We start from the raw sequence: 19,599 nt of genomic DNA, 5'->3' as shown, positions 1-19,599 counted from the left end.
ATTTGCAGTCCAAGAAATTTCTCTTTATTTGGCAGAACAGAAATAAGAGCCATTCCAGTCTATTAGATAAACTATGTACAGATACATCTTTTGGAAACACTCCCTACTTGATAGAAATATAGATGTTCAGAAAGTGTGGAGTGTTGCTGTTGGAATCTGCTTATTAGTAAGTGATGCATTATCTCCCTGCACGTGTATTAGCACAGCCGAGACAAATGGAGTGTTGCTTGTGCCATGTCCATCTAGATTTAAAATTCAGATTCTGTACTATTTTAAAACATAAAATGGCAAGTGAAAGTAACTACACTAAGACTTGAAGAATCACATTTTATCCTGGGATTTTTAAAAATGTATCACCCCTCACCTCTCTTTGCAAACTTTCAGTCTTCTTCTGAAAAGTGAAAAAAAAAAGTATTTTTTTCTTCCCCAGTTTTCACACAAACCAACTGATCTTTTATATTGCCCTTCCTTGGACAGCCATATTTATCTTCACAAAGTAAGTGCTTCCTATGTAAGAAGTGACTAAGAAGAAATGAGATTGAGTTACAAGCACAGAAGAAAAGCAGTTATTACTTTATGGTCATGCTTTCAAATTCCATTTCACCTAAATTTCTATTTTTCTGTCATAAGACTGTATTAGTATTCCTCCTTCCTTGGCTTCAGAATTTTGGGAGTTTTGCATCTCTTCCTAGAATAAAATTTGTTTTAAAATCACAAAATCATTTTAACTTTCCTTTTTGCAGTTGCTACCCACGGATACACTTGCCTTTCAATAATGAATAATATAACGCCTTTTTAGAAACAGGATCACAGTGCCAGGGGTCACCATCTATTGAGTGTCTAAGCACTGTGCCTAGTCTCTTCACATTTTTTTTAGTTCATCTGCAGGTTAGGTATCATGAGTGCATTTTGCAGATGAAGAAATCGGGACCTGAAAGCATTGAGTAATTTATCCAAAATCACACAACTAATAAGTTACTGGGCTAAAGTCAGGATCCAAGTCAGAGTTAATTCAGAGCTTTTCGTTATTTTATTATCCCATGCTGACTGGTGGAGAGTTTACATTCCTTGGTTTGCCTCTGAATATCTGGGTAATTTAAAGGAAAATTGCTTCGACTGCCATTCTCGCCATTTCCCACCGTGTTAAAGTAGAATGATTCGCTCTTCCTCACCTGCTTCACAGAGGTGTTGGCAGAGAGGGAAGCACTTTGTCTGTGACAACCTTAGATTTAAAGACGTCCGTCTCCCGGAATCTCAGGGCCTTCACACATTTTATCAAATTTACCTTCAAACTACCCTGTGAGGTAAGTATACTAAAGTAAGTGGTATTACAGCCTATTTTGAAGATGCTGAAGTTAAAGCATGGGGAAGTCATTATTTCTGGTTATTGCAGAAGGCAGGTTTTGGGCCAGCCTGAAAGCCCTGTTGGACTTAGCGGCACTTCATAGCTGCCTCAAGTGTGAGTGTGATTTGGGAGTCAATCACCAGGCTCGTTGCTTCCTAGCACACCAGGTTTAGACCAGGTTCACAAGCCTGAGGCTCTGAGGCACTTTCTGTACTTGTCAGTGATGCACCTGCGTAGAAGTATGTCTGAAATTTTCCTGAATCGGATGGCTGTGGAATCTCCTATTTGAGCGGCTCTCCTGCTTTCAGGAATCTTCACTCTCCAAGCTCCATACACCTCCCATTTGTGTTACCCATAGACGGGCAGATCGAGGACTGGCATTGGACTGCCCTTTCCTTGTGCAGTGTGCTGTCTTTAGAACCAGGCCCTTCCTGCAGAGGCCCGGCTTCTTCCCTCAAGTACCTTTGAGACAGAATTTCTGCAGTTGGTCAAGCTTCAGGTTCACAGGGTCCACTGCACTGGAGGGGGAAGCCTGCTTGGATTAGGAACTGTTACACAATTGTGGACATGGTCCAGATGGCAGCTGTTCCCTTGCCTTGTGTCCCTGGATGGCTGCTGACCGAGTCTCTCTTTCTTCGTTCCCACATGGCTGCAGAGCTCTGCCCTCCTTTGGGCTCCCCAGAAGGAGAAGCCTGTGAACGTTCCCAAAGTGTCCCTCATGGAGCCAGAGGACGGAATACATTGCAGATATATCTCGGAGCAAATAACTTAAAATACCCCATTAGACTATTGTGTTCTCCCAAGAGCACCAGCCTTTCCATTCCTCCTGCCTAGATATTCCTGGGAGCTCCAAGTGCTGCCACCTTACTAAGCCTAGGAGTTCAGCCCCAGCCTACTTGCTCGGCCTTTATCCCCAAACAGTGTAAGTTAACAGGACCCACCCTCCTAAAGGCAATTTAGAGACTATCTGTTGTTTCTTAATGTGTCTTTTAGGAGCCTCATACCTACCTACCCTAAAATTGTTTATCACAGTATGTTTTCTAAATCAGTGTTCTCTCTAAAGGGAATTTGGTAAATGAGATTTTCTCTTTCTTTGCTTTACAATTTGCCCTCTTATGTCCCCTAATGCCTACTTTCTAAAACCTTTAAACAGTTATAGATAAGTCAGAAAAGGACTATAATGCAGGTCACACTGCTGCCCACACTCCAGGATGAAAAAGTTATAGAAAAGTGTATATTGAAAAGAGGCTGTGAGTGCCACTGTCTCCATTATTTCTTTTATTGCTTAACAAGTATTTGGTACCTGTAATATAATTTTTTTGAAGACCACACTAGAAGGATCAGGATACGGAGGAACAGAAAATATGAATAAGCAGTTCATCCATTCGGGAGACAACTAAGTGTGGGAAGAGAAACACATGAGAAAAATTGAGCAGCACGGAGCCAGTGGGCTCATAGAGGCATAATCAGAAGACATCAAGGCGGATATACATTTTTGCTTGCTTGAAACCGATGGGTGGATTTCAGTGAGTGCAGACGAGAGAGGAGGTGTTCCGGGCAATGGGAACAACAAAGACGGAGGCCCGAGGGTAGAAAAGGACAAGTGATGAGTTGGTACTAGGAAACAGTACAGAAGGAGGCTAACCTTGGAGAGGGGCTCTCCTCTCAGGTAGAAGTGAATCAGGAAAATTAAATGAGGATGAAGAGGTTTTGAAGGAAGGAAAATGAATGTAGCAACAGCATTGTTTTGAAATGTGCTAAAAGGATACTCAGGGAGTTGATCTTAAGTGACTCTAATCATCTCAGTAAACCGAGATCATTGTGAGGATGGAAAAATCTAGGACATTTTGAAATACTCATCGCAGAGAATGGAATTTGGAAGGATTTCCAAGTAGGAGTGACTGCTGAGCTAAAATGGCATACCTGTAGTGTAAATTCATTCTACCGTCCTAGGGGGCTGTCTTCAGCAGTGCAGGGCAGCACCCAGGAGGGCAGGCTGACACCACAGGCTCTCAGTTTGGGGGACTGCTCCGATGGGCCCCACCAGAAGGCCTAGGGAGTCAGGAATTTTGAGGTGCTGGTCTCCCAGGGCCAAGAGGACTAACCTGGAGTCCAGCCTCTGTAATTGATCAGAGAGAAAGGACGTAAGCTCCAGGAAGAGGTCACAGTGAAGACAGCCAGACAGAGTCAGCACCTACGGGGTGTGCATGCCCACAAAAATCAGAAAGCACTGGCGCTGTCTGTCCTCGATTTGGGGATGGCAGGGGCAGATCACATTGAGGAGCAATCAGATGGCAGCCTGTGATCTCTCTGGGAGATTGGCATGATTAATGGGGTGTTGGCTTCTTTTACTACTTCTGGCTTAGTACAATTTGCAACAGTTGTCTGAGAGATTTTAATTAAATCTAATACACTAATGCTTGTTACGGTATAGATTCATACATTTGGGATATATTTCATGTTTTCTCAGACACACTCATAGTTATGTTGCTGCAGAAGACTTTCAGTAGAATTGGTTAATTAGACCCTGCTCTCTTGGAAACATTGAGGCCTTCCTGCATGCATCTTTTACCAGCCACAGCTTAAAGTCACAGAGCCTGAACTTTTCAAATCACACATAGCTATCACTGGAAAAGTTACTGAGCGGGCACGCCCACTATATTGATTTTTATCTGTTTAGATAGTATAACATTTACTAACTGTACATAGTATTTATTAGAACACACTTTCAGAAGTAGAGATGTAGAAAGAATAAGATTAAAAAAAAAGAGAAGTACCAATAGTTTCTTTCCATACCCCATGGAGCATCTCATGTCTTCCACCGTGAGGCCTGCCAACTGGGAGGGTATATATTAGTTTTCATTTTCTATAGTATGTAAGGAGATTTTAATTAAACCTTATGCATTAATGCTTGTTACCATCATACAGGCATGTTCATTAGGAATATATTTCCTATTTGCTCAAACATGTTCATAGTTATGTCACTTCCTAAATTTTATTTTGCAAAAGTCAGACAAAACTTGTTTTAGTATATATTAGGTTGCTATTAGACTGTTTCTTCTAAACAGTTACTAATTACAAGGATTTTTTTAAAATATGCTTGAGGTAGCTCCCCCATATGTTGTTTTAAAAAATATTACTGAAGAGGACTCTACAAGTAACTAGTTAAAGGCAGCCGGTTGGAGTATGATTCCTTGAATGAAAAACTGTTGATTCTCCTCTTTACACCGCTAGATATACATAACCAAATATCTACTGATGACAGATCTTAACACTGGCAATCCTTAAACCAGCAAAATAAGTGTATGACATAAATTTGTGGGAAGCACTCAACTGAGACTTGTTGATAAGGAAATGCAGTCCATCTTGAGGACGTGTTTATGGTGTTTAAGTTGTGCTTGATCATTTTATGGCCCAGGAAAGAAGGATTTGTATCAGTGAGACCACTCAGAGGGAGAGAAGCAATGAATTTGCTCCTCAAATATATGCAGTAATGATACCTTGCATTCTCAACGTTAAATAAAATAATGAAGTGTTTTCATCTGACTGACTTGGTGTACTGATCTTCTGTTCCTCCCTTCTGCATCAGCACCGTATTTCATGCCCGATTTTAATTTGGGACAGAAGAGGGCTTTAATTTTGTCTTTACTTTTGCCTTTCTGTCTATTTTTTCTCAAGATTCCCATGAGCAGATCCTCAGCTCCAGGCGTGGGGTCTTTCCATTCCGGGGAAAGGGTTTAACCGTTTTTCTGTGCAGTGATCATACATGCAGTTGCCTTGTCTACCATTTCTGATATGATTGCTGGTGATATGCATCATCTTCATCTTGTTTGCATGTTGATAGATAAGGGGATATTCAAATGTGTTATATATAAAGGGGGAAGCTTGAGCCTTGCTAATCCCCATATTTAGCCTGAATTCAGGTGAAAATCTCAAGAGTGAAGAATTTTTAAATGTCTCATGCCTTACTATGAACTTGTGTTACAAATATATCGAGAATACACCATATTCTCTGCAGTTTTTTTTTAAGTCATACTGTTGTAACTAATTCAGTAATCTTTGATTCATGTGAACCTTAATGAAACCACCAGAACAGAATAACAGCAACCAAGACTCCAGTAGGCCATGCGTTCTATTTTGCCAATTGAGGTCAAGCCTGAACTCTTACCTAATTTGAAAAGTAAAATAATGTCAAGTATGTCTCTCAGAAAACTACCAGCATCTAACATGGTACCAGGCACATGGCAGGAGCTCAGTAAATGTGTATCTCTGCAATGAGAGTCCACCCACCCCACCCCAGTTACTACCAAAGACAAATGGCTTATTCCCTTAGAAGGCTTAAAATCTCCTAAGTAGAGAGATGTATAATTAATATTAGTTACATAAATCAATTAGTGCAACATTATGTAATTAATATCCTGTGCTATGTGTTCTAATCATGGTGTGAACTAAATGCTAAGGGATGATGGAGGAGATGGAATAAGTGATTCTTCCAGGCAGAAAGGAGTGGGAATGGGGCTGCTGCCCAAGGAAAAATCATGGTTTGGATACTACCCTGGGGACTGAGCAGGAGCTCTCCAGGTGCAGAAAGGGGTGTGTGGTTGAGGAGGCCATTCAGAAGACCCTTCAGAAGACCTATGAATATGCCATATTTCTTTATTCACACGTTGTCTTGGTTGTGAGATTTTTAGTTCACTGGGAGCTGGGATTGCCTGGGAAAGTTCCTAAATGCTGCACTAAGGGCTTTGGCCTGGGAGGGTAGTGGGACATCTGATTTTGAAGTGACAACATGACCAGTGGTTTACAGCCAGGCTGCTCGGACCTTAACCTGCATCACAGTCCCCGGGAGGGATGGTCAGAACAGACTGCTAGACCCCAATCCAGAGTTTCTGATGCAGGAGCTGTGGGTGAGACCTCAGAGCACACATTTCTAACAAGTGCCCCAGTGCAGCTGATGCTGCTCAGCACTGGTTTAGACATTAAACTGAAATATCGAGGGCAGAAGTCATTGAGGTTCTGTGTGTGAGTTTATTAAAATATCAAGTAAGGTAAGAGACAAAAATCACTACCCAGAATATGCCAGTAATGATTTTTATTGTTCATCATATTTGAGACCTTATTATATACACAGGGTTAACGGTTCCAGAGAGTCGCCTCTCTCTCATTAATGGTAGGATTCCTGGAGTCACCAGAAGAGTCACAAAAAGACTCCTCTGATACTTTTACTGACCTCATTAAGCCCAATTCAGAGGAATACAGTAAGTTTATAGCATCATTGTTAGGTTCTTGGAAACTGCAACTTTAAGCAAACCAACTATAGCAGGTCCTCGAATGACGTCATTTCATTCAACATCATTTTTTTAACAGCATTGATGAGAAAACGTGGTTTGGCTATATGCTGTTTTGCCTAAAGTTAGTTTCCAGGAACCTATCGACGATGTTAAGTGTGGATTTAACTGTACATAGAAAATGTAGCTTTGGACAGCTAAGTTCTTTTCACATTGAGCCATCTTTCTTTCTCCTCCCAGCTCCACACACACACAATGGTAGCATCCCGCCTTCTGTGATAAGCACTCAGGGGTGGAAGGTGTTATTAAGGCAGAAGGGGGTGTCTTGGGGGAACCTTCTTAGATGGGGATTTTATCTTCTCGCTGTCTTGTCATCTTGTGCCCGAATGCCTTTTGTATCTATTGCCTAGGAAATCACTTAGCTATATCATCACGTTCTCCCCAGTATTTGGTGTATGCAGTTCATTAGAGAAGCTGGTATCACTTATAAGGATACTATTCTGGGGCCACTGCGGGAAAGAAGAATGATACCCAAAATTGTGAGGCAGGTTTAAAGTACCATTTCACTATTCGGAGATTTCAAAACATGGTGCAACATTAGTTAGCTGTGAAAGCAACAAAGAGGAAAACACCGTAGGCTAAATCCCCACAAGCTGAGTGTCCAGTTCCTTTATCCTGATTTTGTTTGAGGCCTGCACAGAGAGATTTAAAAAAGGCATTGCTGATTCATTGTCACTAAGAGGCAGAGTATATTTAAGACAAGTCCATCTGGGGGCTCCCCCTTCCAACTCTTCAGAATGCCGGTGATGTGTCAAGTTCTCCTCTAAGGTGCAGTGACCAACAGGTAAAAATCTTAGCTCTCCTTAGAGCTTACATTCTAGTTGGGAAGAGAGACAAGAAACAAGATATATTAGTAAATCCAGATCATGTTAAGTAATCAGAAGTGCTAAGTAGAAAAATAAATAGGGAAGAAGAGTAAGCAGTATTGAATGGGAAAAAGAGGATGCAGTCTTAGATAAGATATCTACGAAGGACATCACTAAGAAATTGACTTTTGAGCAAAGACTTGAAGGAAATGAGGGAGCTAGTCATGTGAAAACATGGGAAATGAACATTCCAGAAAGAGGAAAACATAAGCAAAGTCTCTAAGGCCGTACTTGCTGTGTAGCATGTTGGGTACACCCTAGATGAGCAAGGAAGAGAGTGGTTGGGGAAGAGCCAGGGAGGAGACAGATTGTAGAAATCCTTGTAGATACTGGAAGAACTCAAACTCGTACCCTGAGTCAGATGGGACACGTTATGAGGATGCTCCATATGTGCAAAGAAATGGCCCCATCATACTTAATTTTTAACAAGATAACTTAGGCTCCTGTGTTGAGAAAAAAAATGAAGGAAGGAGGCAAGACTGTAAGCAAGGAGACCAACTAGGAGGCTGTTAAAAATAATCCAGGCAAGAGATGATGGTGTTTGGACCAACATATGAACAGTGGAGATAGTGAGAAATGGTCATTTTCTCATTCTATTTTGGAAGTTTGGCAAGAAGGGATTCACTGACTGACTGGATGTGAGGTGTGAATGAGAAAGACAGACATCAAGGATGATGCCAGAGTTTTTGCATGGAACAGGGAGAAGAATATTGTCATTTACTGAGATGGGAAGGGGGAGCAGGTTTGGATGAGATTAATTTTGTTAAGTGCATCCATGATAAGTGTGAGATGCATATCAGACATCCGAGTAGGCCAGCTTGTCAAGTAGGCGGTAGGATATACGAGTCTGGGTTCAGGAGAGAGGTACGGGCATCCAGGGAGTCATCCACATGTAAATTTATGCTGCAAGATGGGATGAGGTCACCAAAGCAGTGAGTGCAGGTAGAAAATAAAACATATTCAAGGATTGAGCCCTAGAGGACTCTGATGTTTAGAGGTCAGGGAGATGAGAAATCCCAGATGAAGAGAAAACTAAGATAAGAGTGTAGCTACCTGGAAGCTGAAATAAATGAAAAAGATGTTTGAAGGAGGAGAACGCTATCAGACAGCTGTGTCAGATCCTTCCCATAGACCAAGTACAATCAAAACCAGCATTGACCAGTGGATTTAGCAATACAGAAGTCATTGCTAACCTTGATAAGAGTAGTTTGGGTGGAATGGTGAGTAGATTTCTGAAAGACACCACAATTAACAATTTTCTCTCCTCCCTTCTGCACCAGCACAGCCTCCTTTCTATCACACTACTCCATGAGCATTTAAACGCACCATTATTTCTCACATCTTAAACTCCCATCTTGACTTCCCTTTCCCTTCCATCTACCACTCCATTTCTGTCCTTTCCATTAAGACAAAATTCCTGAAAAAGCCTATTCTTGATGTCATCAATTACTTCCCATTATTCCCTGGAATTTTGTTTTAAGGACTTAAGGCTGTCAGCTGAGAGGATGGAGAGAGGTGGTGAAGACTTGAGGACAAAGAGGGGTAATCATTTTGTAAGAGAATGGAAGAGTGCACAGAATTGGAAAACGTGGCGTGACTGGTGGGTGTCATCAGAGGCGGACTTAACAGTGGCACTTGTGACTTTAAAATGAGATCAGTCTGTTTGGTGGTGTGTTATTCCTCAGCCCCATTCTGCTGGGCAGGTGCAGGCAGGGAGTGAGCAGACAGTTGGTTTTAACAAGAGTTGTGATTTATTTTTGTCCAGAGAATTTCAAGAGTGGGACAGATTTGAGGTTTTGTGCTTATGAGGATTTCTCATGGTTTTCAAGTTGAGTGAGGAGGAAACCAGGGCAGAGGTAAAAGGACATTAGAGGTCAGGGTGTTGGAGGGATCATCTGTGTAATTAATGAAATTACCAAGAATCATGCAGGAGATCAGTAGGACCGAAGCAGATGACAGTGAGCAACTCTAAACCTTCAAGGAATTGGGGAAGCAACCAGGGTGAATGGCTGCCTGCCAGGAGGAGGGTAGAGTGGCAGGGTCTGAAGGCACTATGCTCACAGAGTAGAGATTTCAGAAAGGATACAGGAGCAGTTATGTGGAAGTTGGAGTGAAGAACAAGAGTATCAACCCCCATCCCAGCACGGTAGGATGAAGAGTGTTGGGGAGAAGACGGTCCCAGCTGGAGAGCATTGCCAGGGAAGTGCTTCCTCACGGGAGAGCAGGGTTTCAGTTAGAGCAAAGATGAAGGGGATGTTCCAGCAGAGCCCGAGGTTCTGGGAGATTTTGCTGATGATTGTCCGTGAGTCTAAGAAGTGCAGTGAAAGCATTTCAGGAGAAGGAAGGAGATCCGGGAACATCAGAGGCTGAGGAATGCGAGAAACCTAGGCTTCTGGAAGTGGCTTTCTGAGGAATCTTGAGTCCCTGTATAGTATAGTCTCACCTGTGAAACATCCTGCATCTTGCTCCTCACAGGTCATGGAGTAGTTCCATTAACTTCTGGGCTTTTCCGGGCGAGCAGGCAGCAGCATGCCATGTTGGAAGGCAGCAGGGCCCACTCATGCTCCAGCTGGTCTTTGCCACCTGGTTTGTGTCCAGTCAAGACTGTGGATTTTGGGGCTGTGGCCTGGAGGAAGCCCCACATCCTCACTGATTGTGCTGGCCTTGCCCTCAGTGCCTAAGTGGGGTCTGCTGAGGAGCAAGCCAGAGAGGAAGGCCAACTGGCCTCGCAGCCAGGAGCAGGGTTTCCCAAGCTCATGCAATGTGCTTACCAGCTTTAAACGCTTACTGCAGCTGCAGAGCACCTGCACTGTTGTTTGTAATTATTTTCTGTAAATACATTCACTTTTGTTTTCTTGTGGAAATGTCTTTTTCAAGGAAACTCATATGAAACCTGCCACAGTTGAAAAGTTATTGTAAAAAATGAGTACAGAACCAGGATGACGAAAAATTTAAACATGTACATCCTCATACACCCTAGATCATCTCATTTGCCACTTTGGGAAGTGAGCGAGTCAGATAATGGCTGGGACTCAGACTCACTCCTCTTTTACAAAGCTGCCCACCTGTGTCTTCTCTCTTTCTTGTTTCTACTTTCCTATTGATGGCCCTATGATTTACATGCGGGAGAATCAGGCTGAATTATTGTACTTGAGCATTTCCCTTATGTGCAAGTTAAGTTCCCGTAAAGGCGCGTGGCCCATGCAAAGGCCCTGAGGTGGCAGAGAATATGTGCATTCAGGGATGCAGCAAGAGTGAGGACACCTAGTGGGAGAGGCCTGCACACCGGCTGCTGTAGGCAGGTTAAAAACATAGGTCTTTTTCTGTGAGCAGCGTGAAGCTCCCCTTAAGCAGGGTCACCTCCCAAATCAAATGATTAGATTTGAGTTCTAAAAGATCTCTTTTCAGTCATGCAGAAAAGGGATTGGAGAAGGCAGATATGGGGTGGACAGTTGGGAGACGCTCTTGCAGAGTCCACAGGAGACCCAATGGCCTAGAGTCAAATGGTGCTGATGGCAAAGGATGGAAGGATAAAGTTCTAAGAAATGTTTAGAAGGCAAACGGAGCAAGACTTAGCACCTGCTTGAATGCAGGGATAGGAAGAGAAGGGAGATCAGGGATGACTTCAGCATCTCTGGCTGGCATCGCTTGGTAGGTGGTGGTAGAATGCTTTGAAATGGAGGACACCGGAGCTGGGACTGGAGGGATTATGTTGAGTATGGTTTTGGACAAATTGAATTGGAAGTTCCTGGGTGACGTGGAAAGAACGATGTGTCTAAGTTGGGTACGTGGGTCTGGAGCTCAGAAGAAAGGTGGGAAGTGGAGAAAGGAATTGGAGTTTCATTGCCCTGTGCTTTAGGTGTGATTGTAAAGGCTGATGTGGTCTACCTGCCTCTTCTTGTCACTGTGACCTTTCCTATTTGAGCTGATGTGCAACAGAGTTTCTACTCCAGTCAGCCTATTAAAGGCTGGATTGATTATTCTCCCTCTGAAAAAAGGCAAAATATACTGCTGTGTTATTATACTAACAATGACTGAGATGCAGTGAGTTTTTTTCCTCTTCCACCTCCTCTTCTTTAGAAATGTTTCTATAAAAAGGGGCACTTTTTATAGCCAATTAAGAGATGACCATCTGCCCCTCACTTTCCATAGGCAAACTGACTGTAACAAGATCTGAGAGCCAAAGCTGCACATTTAAGTAAAGTACATTTATTATTTCTAAGTTGTATTTATGCAGCTAGATTCATGTTTTCAGTTCTGGAGAAATTTTACATACTAATCACTTTTTGTTAATTTAATTTTTAAATTGTTTTGAAAAATTTTGGTGACTTTTGCTTCTTAATGCTTATTCATTTTGGTTTTCCTGGTTAATAGATTACTGTCCTAGATGAGACATGGACTGTATTCAGGCGTTACAGTCGTTTTCGAGAAATGCATAAAACATTGAAGTTAAAGTATGCAGAGGTAAGTCATGAAATTATTATCTCCAATTAAGAGCATTCATTTTATAAAGTAAATGAGCTGATTGCATTAGCAATGTTATCTCTCTCTCTCTGTCTCTCTCTTTCAGATACTAGCTTATTAGTGTCACCAAGTCTTATTTCAATTATCCATTTATCAAAGATAACTTTTAAATTTTTATTCTTTGTTCCATTTCTGTTCTACACAATTTAAACATTTTCTAAACACAACATTTTGAAAGTGATAGTACAGTGACAGTAAGTGAACTCCATCCTTCTCATAAATTTTATGGTTAATTTTAAATATTTTAATCAATTTATAACTTCTCAATTATGAGACCTATTAAAATTAAAATAACTTGTTCACATAGATTTACACTTTTTTCTTTAAAAAAGAAAGACTACATTCATGCTTAGTCTTCTACTTAATGAGAAGTCAAGTCATAACAGTTATTTTGCCATTGAACATAGAGGGAAAGGTAGATAGAAAATGCAGAATTATCTAGAGGCCAGAAAGCATTTCATGCATCAGATCAAATACCCAGAGGGTATTAATACATTAATCGTCTTTTCCTTTTTGAACAAACACTGGTTTCTCAAGTAATGTTAAGCACAGTGTTCCTAGAATGAATGTGTGTTTTCCAAGTGATGATGGTGATAATTTTACTTCAACTAAAGGAAGCATTATCTAGGTCCAGCTTTCTGGGAATTTTCTGGAATTTCTGGGATTGATTTGACTGACTGCAAATCAATCAACAATCATCTAATTAGCCTGCTTTCACCAAATACTGGTTTTTAGCACTGTTTTTATGGTTTTTTTATGACATTCTAAAAAATAATTTAGTTAGAAATTTGGTTCACTAATTTGGTTCACATTAAATAATGTTTCCTTAACATTCTCATGGCTTCCACCCTTTTTAAAATCTGATATAAAATACAAAGAAAAATAACTTTTTGTAAATAAAATGGTTCCCTGATGTATAGAAGAATCTTCAGCTCAGGTAGAATTAAGCTGTGTTCGTTTGTTTGCATTGCTATAAAGGATTACTGGAGACTGGGTAATTTATGAAGAAAAGAGGTTTATTTGGCTTACAGTTCTACAGGCTCTACATGAAGCATAGTGCTGACATCCACTTCTGGTGAGGGCCTCCGGAAGCTTCCAATCATGGCGGAAGATGAAGGGGAGCCAGTGTGTCACATGGGGAGACAGGGAGCAAGAGAGAAAGGAGGAGGTCCTAGACCCTTTTTCACAATCAGATCTCAAGGTACTCATTACTATGGGATACCACCAAGCCATTTGTGAGGAATCTGCCCTCAAGATACAACACCTCCTACTAGGCCCCACCTCCAACATTGGGGATTATATTTCAACGTAAGATTTGGTGGGGATACACATCCAAACCATATCTTAAGCTATCTCTGAAATTCTGTTACTAAGCTGTCACACTCTAGCCTTTTATTAAAAATTTAGGAAACTTCAAGTGGGAATTTGTTCCCAAGAGGCTTCATTCCAGAAGTAACTGTAATAACTTCTAAATCAAATTATTAAGTTTGTATCTGCGGTTTAACTTTCATGTCTCAAATCAATATTGACAGTTAAAAGAAGTATTCTGTACATATGAAATGTATAGAGCAGCTTGTTTTTAAAGTGAGCTTTGCAGCTCATTAACCACTTGGTTTTAAGTGCCTACATCAGTACTTTAATAGTGGTCAGATTTTGCGTATTTAATTAAAGTCACTGAATTCCCAAAGCAATACATAGAAAAAGCAATTTCCATGAAATAAAAGCACTCAGACTTTATATATACACACACACATTCATTCCAGGATGTATTTATTTTATATTGATTCTTTAGTTAGTTTAACCCATTCTGTGTAGGCGCATTTTTCTAGATTCCAGTAATACTGTGGTAGATAAGAACAAAAATTTCTTCTTCTGTATATCTTAAATATGGGGCAGACAGTAAACAAGGAGAAAATAGTAACTAGCACTTTAAGAGTAAGCATGCAGTGTTGCAGTTACCATTTAAAGTGAGTTACGTGCCTTATATGAAAAATAGCAATAAAGAATGGTGGTGCAGAAGGGGTTGGGCACGTTAGTACAAGGTTGTTTCAGGGTTGGGCTTTCTGACAAGGTGGCATTCTGGTTGATATATTAGCTGAGAGATATTTAAAAGAGTTTTCAGAGCACCAGTATACAACTCTAATCTGTGTTTTTAAAGAAAACTCCAGAATGAATATAACAGAAACAATCTTTAAAGATATAATAGAAGAAAACGTACCCAAGGTTAAGAATGACATGAACCAGTGAGTCAAAGAAATTACCTGGTACCAGGCAAAATGAATGAACATAGATTATCACATAGGTAAGAGTATTTTCAAGAGGAAAAAGGGTGTATTACAAATATGTTTTAAAAAATTAACCTTCAACTGAAGAAAATCCAGTTGGTGTCATTCATTAATTCACTCAACTGTATTGAGCAACTCTGCATGGTGAACACAGTGTGAACAAGACAGCTGCATTCCCTCTTCTCATGAAGTAGACAGAATAAACAGTAAACAAATAAGGCAATTTCAGTTTGTGTAAAGTGAATTAAACCAGGCCTTGTGATAGTGTGGCATGAGAGCTGGGCAGTGGACTACTTTAGGTGGGTCAGGCCAGGCACACATTTCTGAAAGTGTGGGATTTGTGCTGAGATCTGAATGTTGAGAAAGAGCCAGCCGTGAAAATCTGGAGGTGGGTACATTGTAACTCAGGGGAAGAGCAAGAGCCAAGGCCCTGCAGTAGAACCAAGTTTGGTTTGTTCCAAGAACAAAAAGGCCTGGAAAAGTGGTGAGGATGGTAGAGGAATGTGGGCAAAGAGGTAGGAAGGGACTCTATCATGTGGAGCCTTGAACTGTATTCATCATGCATGGGAAGCCACTGGACAGTATACAGGAAACCCTGTAACAAAGTGGTTTTATTTACACTCTTAAAAGGTGATTTTAATGGGATGGATTGTTGGGGTGCTAGAGAGCTCAAATCCAGAAGTCTTTTTAGACATTAATTTGAGGATACTTTTAAACACCCAACTGGAACTATCGAGAGAGATACGAAGGATATAAGCCTAAAGTTTAAGGGAGAAAGATATTATGAACCTTCTCTTAGAAACACAAGTTATTGTTTGGATCAGGAATAATTAAGAAAATTTTTTTTATTTCTTTTACAATAATTAAGTAAAGTCCTTTTGTTTCTGCTTCAATTTCTAGCTAAGTTTCAGTCTTCAGACCATTTCTATTCATAGGCGACTTCTGCTCACAGAAGCCCCTTCTCCTGAAGACAGGCTCAGGATCTCAGTGATAGCCAAGAATGGAAATTGATTTTCCATGTCATGTTTAATTTTGTGGCTTATAATTACTCTCTCATAAGGACAAAAAAATGTTATATATAAAAGAGAACCTACAAACATGTGTGCATGTGTTTGATGGAAAACAGACTATGGGAGTGGTGATTTGAAACCTTGCAGTAAGCTCCTAAAACAAACAGCACATGTTGAAAGGTACAGACCCCGAGGTGTGCCATGCCGTTGTTTGTGTCCATAGCCACAACTCCGACACTTACAGGGTGCTGACCGTGGGCCAGGTGCCGTGCTGTGCATCTCATGTGGTTCTCGGGCATCACTGAGAAGTGCGGGGGCTGTTACCCTCCTCGTTTTACAGAGGCAGATACTGAAGAGCGGGAGATGTAAATAACTTGCCTTGTGTCAAACAATTGATGAGCAGAAGACAGTCCCAGGCCATTGCACTCTACTTTCTGTTTCTAAACCAACAATAATATAAAAATGGGAAAAAAGAATTGTTTCTAAAAACACAGTAGCCTGTCATTCTGGATCTAAATCTTATTTCACTCACGACAGCATTGTCCATTTAACATTTTTAAGATAAAGCTTGAAATTAAGTTGAATATCAGCTGTCTTTTTTCCTGTAAAGTTCTTTTTTCTCTTATGCAGCTCAGCTTCACGTAGTCTTACTTGCTGAGTATTTGTTGGGACTTGAGATCAATGTTTATTAGGTATTTGTCAATTATTATTGCTCTCATTAGTGCTTATATTATTACCATCTCTGTAAATAATGCTAATCTGCTACCTCTAAGTGGACTATTTGGCCTGACAACATCCTAGAAATAACTTGATTTGCTAAAGACCTAATTCTTTCAGGAAAGCCAAAGGGTTGATACAAAAGGATCCTGAAAATTTCTTCTCATGGGTGACTATTTTATAGCCAAGTGGGAACATATTTTATTTACTTCACTCCTTCACCAGATTGGGCTCATTATTTCTGTGGAAGTAGAAGACTATTCTGGCTCTCTTAATTGCAAGGGTAACAAAATGTTTGATGATAGTATATTTTTAAATGACACATATTAAATTTACCTAGCCATACAAGGCTCCAAAATTTTAATCAAGCCAAGAAATATTGAAAAGCACACTGGAATTCAAAATATACAGAAATTGTTATATGCTTGCCAGGATAGACTCTTCTGTTACTTTAACACTTTCGTTTTAGTTATAGGCTATAGTCTTTTGGAACTTTGTCTAAAATGATATCCTGCCCATTCACATTTCATCTGGAGTTTAGCCATGGAGTTTCATCCTCCTGGGGGATATAACTTTAAAGCAGTTTGATGTGACAGGTCTCTTGATGGATATTTGTTTTCTTTCGGTAATCTTTTTTCCCCAATAATAAATTACATGTTCATTATAAAAGATTGACATTATTCAACAATATATCCATGGAATGTGAAAGTTCTTCTTAATCTAACCCTCAGTAGAAACAATTTGCAACACTCACCAGGAAGTCCTCCTGGCTCCAGCTATGCATTCAGACTCACAACTCCCGTAGCCCATGCTCAGCATCAGGTTCCCTGGGAAGGACACATGAAAAGAACCACTGCTTGCCAGCAGGGCACAGGGGCTTGGAGAAGCCCCCCAAGCAGTCTCTGGAACAGTCCACTCAGCTGTCTGAGAGCTGTTCCTTGCCTCACTTCTCCAGGTGATAGCTAATGTACACAGACTTGAGCCCCACGTGGGCATGTGTGAGAACCACTCTGGCCTAGAATCCCGTGCCAGAAGGGAACCAGTGTCTCTAGTAACAACCCCATGGGCAGAATTTCTAGAGTCCCAGAAGCCTGCTGAGTTATGAGTCACCTCACTCAGAGAAGCCTAAAGCTATGGCTTCCCACCAGATAGCTGTCATTCCCCCTGTCCAGATGCAACTTATTGAGGCAGGGAGTCGGGGGTGTCATTTTTACCATGAGCATGAGCAGCGTTGCCTCGTAACAAACTTGGCACGTCACCTTATCAGGTTTCCAGAATCCTGTTGATGGACATTTGGGTAGTTTCCCAATTATTGCTGTTGTGACTACTACTCTGTGAACATTCTTGAACATACCTGTATGTCTTCTGGTTCATGTGTAAGACTTTCTGTGAAGAAATTTGATAATTGCTTAAATGTTCTTAAAGACTTTGTGAAAAACCAAGATCTGTAAAGAATGCACTAAGTTAGGTAGACTGAGAGCCCTGAAAGCCATCACCCTAGCAAGAAAGTTTAAGAATTCCTTAACCATCATTGCAGCTAAGCCTTCTAATCTCCCTGTTCACTCACATTCATTTGGTTAATTATTTACTATAATGTCTCCTTAAGGAGAATGATGTGCTGGTCAACTGAAGACCCCTCAGGGATACTTTATATACATTTGGGTGGTGAGCCAATTAAAGTGATAAGGAGTGGTTGATTATTAGATATAAGATAAGTCTCTGAATAAAATAGAAGCAACCTAAGGTTATTACAAATAAAACTTATGATTTGAGAAGACAAGAAGACACTGGGTTCCATAAAATTCTGGGAAGTTGGGGTTGAGAGCAGAGGAAAAGCAAAAACCAAAGAAAAATTTAGTCCTTTTTTTAATTGTATGATGACAAATTTTATGAATAGAAAACATAAATTTTTTGTACTTTGTAATACTGAAGAACAACAGATTTGCTGCACGTGATCTTCAATCATATGCAAATGTTATTGCCATTCTGTTTTCAGATTCACCGTTTATGAGTAGGCTGAGTTCTTCACTGGAGGTGCTGCATTATTCAGGGTTTTTTAAATTGTTGTTTTATTTTTATTTATTCATTTTCTTTAATCTTAGCAGTTTCTTCTAGATTTTAAATGGGTTTAAAATCTATTTTAAGAATAGATTTTATTTTAAGAATTTTATTTTAAGAATAAAATCTCTTCATCTATTGACAGGTATTATGCAAGATAATAGCTCCTTCTGGCATTCATTTTCTGCTCTCCTTCATTGACCTTGTATGGAATCTTAATCAAATTAAACCTATGTTTTCCAATTCATGTCTGTAAAATGATAATGCCACAGCTAGTTTGTAGAAGATTGTGAGAGCCTCAGATACAATGTATTACTGAAAGCAACTCTGAAGTATTATGCAGCATCTGCCAGAGAGCAGATCTTTGAAATTTTATCATGCAAATAATTTCTGTAGTGCTCTTTTTCTATATGAAACCTATGTATTTTTGACTCGATTAAAATCAGTGTGAGGCTTTTAAATATCAATCAAGTTACATTCTCAGAAATAAAGCCCCCATGAAGTGTTCTCTTTTTGTTTCTATGAGGAGGAGATAGAGTTACTGTTTCTGTCTGGTGTTCATGACGCTTACCTATAGATCCAGGTCACAATCCGAGAGTTCAACAAGACAGAAACATTGCTCATCAAGCTGAAGAGAAAAAAACTTTTAAAACCACATCTCTTTTTCATCCATTAACATGAGTAGTGAAGAGCTAGTATCTTCCTAGCTTTTTGGATGACTGGTCTGGCATTTTAATAAAGTTGAATGACATGAGGCTGGAAGGTCACAAGTCATCAGGAGAGCTGCTGCTTCCAGGAGATTCAGAGATGCCAACTCCTGTCTGATTTCTATTTTAGAAGACTTTATTTTCATGCATTTCACAAGGAGTCCTTCTTTTCAAATGCTAGAGCCTCATGAGCCCTGCTATGGACTGAAGGTTTGTGTTCCTCCTAAATTGTGTTAAAATTTAACCTACAATTTGTTCATATTAAGAGATGGGGCCTTTGGGAGGTGACTAGGTCATGAGACCCTCATAAATGGGATTAGTGCCTGAGGGAGCTTGCCCCCACCTCCTGCCATGTGAGGACACAGAAGGCGCCATCTGTGGAGAACAAGACCTCAGCAGATACTGAATCTGCTTACACCTTGATCTTGGACTTCACAGCCTCCAGAACTGTGAGCAGTAAATTTCTGTTCTTCATAAATTACCCAGTCAAAGGTATTTTGTTATAGCAACCCAAATGGACTAAGTCAGGCACCTTACTTTTCAAGGACATAAATCTCACAGTGAAACAGATGAAGCACTGGAATCACTCATTGAGGGTCTTTTTATGATATTCTTGGCTGAATGATTCTGAAGCCAGTTTGTGCTGCTGTGCTTAGAGGCAAGAGAATGAATTTTGAAAATGAGACATTTCATATATTAAAATGTACAATCAAAGCAAGTGGTAAGGGATGCCTGTGCA

General features: G+C 40.4%; 1 protein-coding gene across 3 annotated transcripts in view; it reads left to right on the top strand.

The window, feature by feature from the left end:
- Positions 1-19,599, top strand: part of LOC105486875 (kinesin family member 16B) — a 310,777-nt gene that overhangs the window by 232,300 nt on the left and 58,878 nt on the right. For all 3 annotated transcript variants that reach the window (XM_011749957.3, XM_011749955.3, XM_011749956.3), the window contains one exon: positions 11,934-12,023. In XM_011749957.3, the coding sequence (XP_011748259.2) occupies positions 11,934-12,023 (90 nt within the window). The remainder of the gene's footprint in view (positions 1-11,933; positions 12,024-19,599) is intronic.

This window comes from Macaca nemestrina, chromosome 15, assembly GCF_043159975.1.
Source record: "Macaca nemestrina isolate mMacNem1 chromosome 15, mMacNem.hap1, whole genome shotgun sequence".
Lineage (NCBI taxonomy): Eukaryota > Metazoa > Chordata > Mammalia > Primates > Cercopithecidae > Macaca > Macaca nemestrina.
The sequence above is the reverse complement of the archived record's forward strand: the minus strand, read 5'-3'. Positions and strand labels throughout refer to the sequence as shown.